The sequence below is a fragment of the Cynara cardunculus genome (genome assembly GCF_001531365.2).
Source record: "Cynara cardunculus var. scolymus isolate 2C chromosome LG 15, CcrdV1, whole genome shotgun sequence".
NCBI classification, from domain to species: Eukaryota; Viridiplantae; Streptophyta; class Magnoliopsida; order Asterales; family Asteraceae; genus Cynara; species Cynara cardunculus.
Genome location: NC_037542.1, coordinates 4,307,568 through 4,314,750, shown reverse-complemented (window position 1 = coordinate 4,314,750; position 7,183 = coordinate 4,307,568). Strand labels below are relative to the sequence as shown.

Sequence of the window (7,183 nt, the reverse complement as noted above, 5' to 3'; positions counted from 1 at the left end):
CATGAGACTTCTCAATAATTACAAAATTGCCATCATGAACTTTAGACCATTAGATCATTAGCTTATCAAGTTGATCAATGAACATAAATTGGTCTTACGGGTTTCACGAAAAACCTTTGACCTCACGTGAACCCAACCCTATATATGTATGTATAAATATATTAGTTACTAATTGAAAAGTCATTATTTGATATATACAGGGGACTAATTATTTGAGAATCCAAGAAAATATCATAAACTTGAGAATAGGTGGATCCTGCGTTATTTCACGTGATATTTTTTTTTTCAATTTATGGCTTGGATTTAGTGTATTGATTAACATATATTTCTTTCACTATGTGTTTGTTTCATATTGTTCGGTTCACAATGTGAAACTTTTTAGTTGTATTTTTTGTTTTACAAACACATATTATGAAACAAATACATGTTAATGAATACACTAAATCCAATCCATAGATAGAAAAAATTTACGTGAAATAACACATGATACACTAGTTTTTAAGATTATCATAAAACCTTGGATCCTCAAATAAAGGCCATATATATAGAGGTGAATTATTATACAACCCTTTATATTTGTATAACCAATATAATTCAGTCTTAACCGTCCATTTAATTTGATGAATATGTAATCTCATAAAAGTTTTGATTGTTTTCTTAATTTAAAGTATTGATCATAATTAATGAACTTTATTCATCTTCCATAAATATTCAAATCATAATAAATGAACTCTCATCATTTCTATAAATATCTCAATCGATTGGGTTGCATTGATTATACAAATAGACATGATAGTATTTGAAATATACCCTATATACAAATAGACATGGTTGCATTGATCGTAAAAATATACATGATTGCATTTTAAGAATGATTGTGATTCATCATTTCTTTAATTTGTTTAACCACCACCTTACACGTCCCTTCAAAAGAGACCCAAACATACCAAAAAGGGAGCTTTAATTGGGTTTGGTTTTTAGCATGTAGGTACCCATGTGAATGGTGGGCCCAAAACTACATATTGTTTAATGTTATGGGACCTTATATGCCTCCTACTATTACTACTACCTCTTTTGTATATCCCTTGTCAAGTTGTCATCTTGTCTAAAATCTCATATGTGACATTTCAATATTTAAGTGTGAGTGTCAACCCAAAGACGAGTATGGCGAGCAACGTGCCAATCGAATCAAATTACGATCGTGAATCCGAATTAAAAGCTTTCGATGATTCAAAATCCGGTGTGAAAGGCTTTGTCGATGCTGGATTGACAAAAATCCCTCGTTTTTTCCACCATCCTCGATCCATAATCAACGAGCCAAAATCATCAACCCTTCAGACTCAGGTGGATATCCCAATTATAGACCTCAAAGAAACCAACGTCCGGGCAAAGATTGTGGAAAATGTTCGATATGCTGCTGAAAACTGGGGATTTTTCCAGATAATCAATCATGGGATCCCGCAGAGGGTATTGGATGAGATGATTGATGGAGCACGTGGTTTTCATGAGATGGAGACAGAGGAGAAGATCAAGTATTACTCTCGTGATTACCAGAAGAAGTTTTCTTATACCAGCAATTTTCGTCTGTTTACAAGTGATGCAGCCACCTGGAGTGATACGTTTATGTCGGTTATGGCTCCTCAACCCCCTCAACCTGAAGAACTTCCCCCAATTTGCAGGTATTACGATGTTCACTGTAATTATTAATTTTGAACACCGGACGCCAAAAATGTTTAATTTACAATAAATATATATATGATGGTTTAATTTGCATGTTGTAACAAGTTTCTTAAACCAATTTTAAAATAAAGCGCTTTTTTATACGACACTTTGAGAAAAGTATCCTATAAACATCTCTTTTAATAAGACGCTTGTTTTCAAATAAAAAAAAATTAATATGACGTCAAATGTCAAAACATTTAATAAAATGTCATATAAACTTACTGTAACATTTTTATATATGACATACATATTAACAATATTAATCTGCAAATGCTTATTTTTATCTCTTCCTACATATACGGACCTTGCTTTAAAAAAATATTAATATGCAGGAACATTATAACTGAGTACTCTGACCAAATCATGAAATTGGGGTTTACTCTTCTGGAGTTGTTATCGGAGGCTCTTGGTCTAAAACCAGATCACCTCAAAAGTTTGGGATGTGGTCAAGGACTTTTCATCTTGGGTCATTACTACCCACCTTGTCCTGAACCAGAATTGACATTTGGTGCAAACTACCATACTGATTCTGGTTTCTTGACCATAGTTCTACAAGATTCATTGGGTGGCCTTCAAGTCTTACATCAAAAGCAATGGGTTAATGTCTCACCGCTTCCGGGTGCTTTAGTCGTTAATATCGCGGATCTTTTGCAGGCAAGTTTATGTTACCATAAGAAAAACTTTAACTCGTTGCATTCATGAAATGAAAATATATGTTTTCTTGTCGATAAATGATGGAACTAACTTTCATCTTTTTGCACACGTAGCTCATCACGAACAATAAATTCAAAAGTGTCCATCATAGAGTATTGGCACAAAAAAGAATACCGAGGATATCGGTAGCAGCTTTCTTGCGGCCGTTTCATGAGGGGATCGAGCCGGTTGTTTACAGGCCGATCAAAGAGTTGGTATCTGAAGAAAACCCTTGTGTATACAAGGACACTAGCTTGGACGAATTTGTGAGGGTTCAAAAGAATGCTGAAGGAACATCTGGCCTTGCTCCTTTCAAGTTGGATCCATGAAGGTCTACAAGTGTGTTTATTGCACCTAGCTTGCGAGTTTGATTCGAATAAGTTATGGTATTTGGTGATTTCTATAATGTTGTTTATGATTACTAAAAACGTTGTTTGTGTGTCAACTTTTATGGTATGTGGTTATTTCTAATGTTGTTTTTGAGTACTAGAAATATTGTTTGTGTTTAAACGGATGTGTCAACTTTATGGTATGTGGTGATTTTAATGTCGTTTATGAGTACTAGAACTTTTGTTTGTGTTTAGTCTGAAAGCACCAGACTCTTGTTCATCAAGGAACAGATCCTCTAGAGTTCTGAAAGCACCATCAGCAGAAACAACCGCAGTTCCAAGAAGCAAAGCGGAGATCAGTACAAATTCGACATTTGTTAGAAAGATCACGACGATGCTCGAGACAATCAACAGGCCTAGGGTTTCACGCTCCGAGAACGTACGACCGAATATCACCAACGACGGATCAGAGGGGCGGAAGAAGTAGAGGAAGAGCCAAGCGGCGAGGAGACCCAGGAGGATGATGAGAGAGATATATGAGATGAGATTGATGTGTCTTTGTTTTAACTCATGGGGTTTGATTCTCTTGGCTAATCCTATAAACTCATATCATTAACTCATGTTGGCTAACCCTCCAAACTCATGGGGTTGGTTCATTTTGGCCAACCATTTGTTTGCAAAAAAGTCATCTTTATAAAAAATATTTATATATATATAAGGCTCTCTCTATATATAAGTAAGTTTCACATAAAATAATGTGTCACCCTAAGGATTGAGATTTATATATTTCTTGCATTGAGGTTGAGTTTGTGTATCCCATATTGATGGAGAGATGAAAGATCGATAATTGATGGTAGGTATACAAGAGGAGGTTGATGTGTCATTATTTTAACTCACAGGGTTGGATTCTCTTGGCTAATCCTATAAAGTCATATCACTGGTTCATGTTGGCTAACACTCTAAACTCATGGAGTTTGTTCATTTTGACGAATTCTCTATTTGCAAAAAAGTTGTCTATATAAAAAAATCAATATATCAATACAAAAGAAAGCTTTAAAATAATAAGGTGGCATCATTAAAATCAAATATTTTAAATTTCTTGCATTGTGGTTGGATTTTGGATATCCACATTGATTGGAAATTGATATGTGAATGAGGAAAATGAGTATATAAGAGAAATATGAGTTCTCTTTGAAAATTAAAAGGTTCATTTGGCTATATAAGCCATATTTATCTTTAAATATTTGGAGCAATTGTCTAAACTCACGAGCAATTGTGTAAACTCACGTGGTTGGATCATTTTGACTGAACTTTTAAACATACGCGGTTGACTCATTTTGGCCGACCTTTTTTTATGAAAAAATTAATCTATACTAAATATTAATTGAAGAGATAATTTAATATGTTTTTGAAAGTAAGAAGCGGAACCGTTGATGCGGCACCCTAATAATTGAATATTTCTTCAATCTTGAATTGTGATTGAGTTTTATATATCCACATTGATTGAGAGTTGAAAGATTGACAAAAATGTTGGATATGTAAAATGAGGTCGGGATGCCTTTGTGACAAATCATGAGGTTGGTTCCTCTTGGTTGATTCTTTTAACACATGTGGTTAGAGATTTTGGCTGACCCTCCGAACACATAGGGTTGGTTCATTTTGGCCAACTCTCTTTTTGTAAGAAGGGTTAATCGATATTAAAAATTAATTATATAATATAATATGTTATTTCTATATTTAATAGTAAGAAGAACAACCATCAATGTGACACCCTAAGATTGAGTATTCTTTAATCATGAATTGTGATTGAGTTTTGTCTATCCCATATTAATAGGTAGATAAAAGATTGACACTAAATGATAGATATATAAAGAAAGATTGAGATGTTTCTGTGGCAATTCATAGGGCTGACTCCCTTGAATGATTATTTAAACTCATGGTGCTTAACTTATCTGGCTGACCTTCCTAACATAGGATTTTTGGTTAATCCTCTTTTTACAAAAAAAATCTATATTAAAAGTTAAATAAATTAATTAATTAAATTAATAAATAATGCTATAAGATATTGATGTGACAAATTAGAATTTAATATTTTCAAATCATGAATTATGGTTGAATTTGACTTGAATCTTAATCCGTATTAATGAGAAAAGAAATTACTGAAAAACAGTAAAGTATATGAAACGAGAAGTGATGCCTTGAGATATTGGAAGGGTTACAAATGAACTACGAAAATTTAGTATTTTCAGTTTTGAAGTATAAGATATCGATGTTGTTCACAGTTTTTTATATATTACTTGATATGTATTATGATTACCGTACAACGCACGATGCCAAACACTAGTTATTATAAATAATAAAACCAATATAGGCTAGTTTAATATATCAAATTCAAAATGGTTTTTTCTTGAATTATGCTATTTGAAGAAAATGGTAAGTTGATTATATATACATTGTCTTAACCTAAATATTTGTTGCATTTTAATTTAACTTATTTATTAATACAAGAAGGGTATTTGTGCAATGTATCAAGATACATCTTGATTTTAACGTCGTTTTATTATTTATCTATGTCGATATAATACGGTTTTATGTGATTTTAAGAAAACGGTAATGTTTTTATTTTTGAATAAAATATCATAAAAATTTAACACCATCAAATGCTAATTTAAAATAAAAAACCCACCTTATAGACACAATTAGATGAAGATGATAAGCAACAAATTCAGATTAAGAATCACATAAATCAATTTCTTCTTTTTAAAATCCCAGGAGAGAATCAAAATATATCATATAACATGCATATAACATATAAGGCGGTTGTCAAAGACCTTCCAGCCTAGTGGTAAAGGCTTGGGCATGGCATAGTTATGAACCCGAGTTCGAGCCCTGGGAGGGGAGTGTTGGCGACATTTAAGTTGGGCCATGTTTAGCCTCCAAATTTGCCGGGGATTAGTCGGGCTTTGGCCCGGACACCCTTACAAAAAAAAAAAAAAAAAAAAAAACATATAAGGCGGTGGGTGATGATAATATTAAAGGAACTTTTCAAAAAAACCCCTCAACTTTCTATCAATACTAAAAAAAAAACCCCAAACTTTATAACCGATAAACTCGGTTATCACAATTTTTCATGGTTTAGGTTATATATATATATATGTGTGTGTGTCTGTGTGTGTGTGTGTGTGTGTATGTGTAAAATATTTACATATATACCACATAGCACGTATAATGGATCATTATTTTCTTATTGAGTCCAATACACACATACATGTATGCAATACATACCTATATACAAACACGTAATCCGATGTCATTGTTATTATTGGTATTTATATGTTATAAAAGGTCTTATTTGGCTTTAACCGGTCTTAGTTGAGCCAAATACACACCACATATACATGTGCAGTACATGTCTTCTCACAAACATATAATAGGTCACCAATTATCATAAAAGGATCTATTGGACTTTAATGGGTGTATTGGGCTTCATTTGGATTCATTAGGCTTTATTTGGTCGTATTGGGCTTTAATTGATATTATTAGGCTTCAATGGTTCTTATTGGAATTTAATGGATCTATTAGGCTTCAATGAGTCTTATTAGGATTTAATGGATCTATAAGACTTTATTTGGTCTTATTAGGCTTTAATGTATCTACTGGCTTTATTTGGTTCTATTTGGATTTAATGGATGTCAGTTAAGCTTTAATGGTTCTTATTGGGTTTTAATGTATGCTAATTGGGCTTTAATGGTTTAATTGAGCTTTAATGAATCTATTGAGCTTTATTTGGTCTTATAAAGCTTCAATGGATCTATTGAGATTTATTTGGTCGTATTGGTCTTTAATAGATGTTAGCTGAGTTTTAATGGTTCTTATTGGGCTTTAGTTGATCTATTAGGGCTTTAATGGATCTTTGTTGCTTTTATTTGGTTTTATTGGACTTTAATGGATCTAATTGGGCGTTAATGATTTCATTGGGTTTTAATGTATATATTGGGATTTAATGGATCTTAGTTGATTTGTTTGGTCTTATTAGACTTTAATGGATCTTAGTTGACTTTATTTGGTCTCATTGGACTTTAATGGATTTTATTGGGCTTAAATGGATCTATTGTGCTTTATTTGGATCCATTGGGCTTTATTTGGTCTTATTGGGTTTTAATGGATGTTACTGGGCTTTAATGAATGTTAGTTGGGCTTTCATGGTTCTTTTCTTATTGGGATTTAATGTATTTATTGGGCTTTATATGGTCGTACTTAGGGGTGAGCAGCGGAACCGGGTACCCGCCTGCGGAACCGGAACCGCCTTGGAACCGGTGGTTCTGGAACCGGAACCGATATGAGTGGTTCCGGTTCCGGTTCCTAAAATAGGGAACCGATTGAGAATGGTTCCGGTTCCGGTTCTCAATTTTTCGGAACCGTTACCCGCCGGGTACCCG

The 7,183-nt window shown here is 33.3% G+C and overlaps 1 protein-coding gene across 1 annotated transcript in view; it reads left to right on the top strand.

The window, feature by feature from the left end:
• Window positions 1–2,979, top strand: part of LOC112527865 (1-aminocyclopropane-1-carboxylate oxidase homolog 1-like) — a 7,722-nt gene extending 4,743 nt beyond the window's left edge. Inside the window, exons 2-4 of the mRNA XM_025138705.1 lie at window positions 1,140–1,679; window positions 2,055–2,376; window positions 2,490–2,979. Coding sequence (XP_024994473.1) covers window positions 1,165–1,679; window positions 2,055–2,376; window positions 2,490–2,744 — 1,092 coding nt within the window. The 5' untranslated portion in view covers window positions 1,140–1,164 and the 3' untranslated portion in view covers window positions 2,745–2,979. The remainder of the gene's footprint in view (window positions 1–1,139; window positions 1,680–2,054; window positions 2,377–2,489) is intronic.
• The last annotated feature ends 4,204 nt before the right edge of the window (window positions 2,980–7,183 follow it).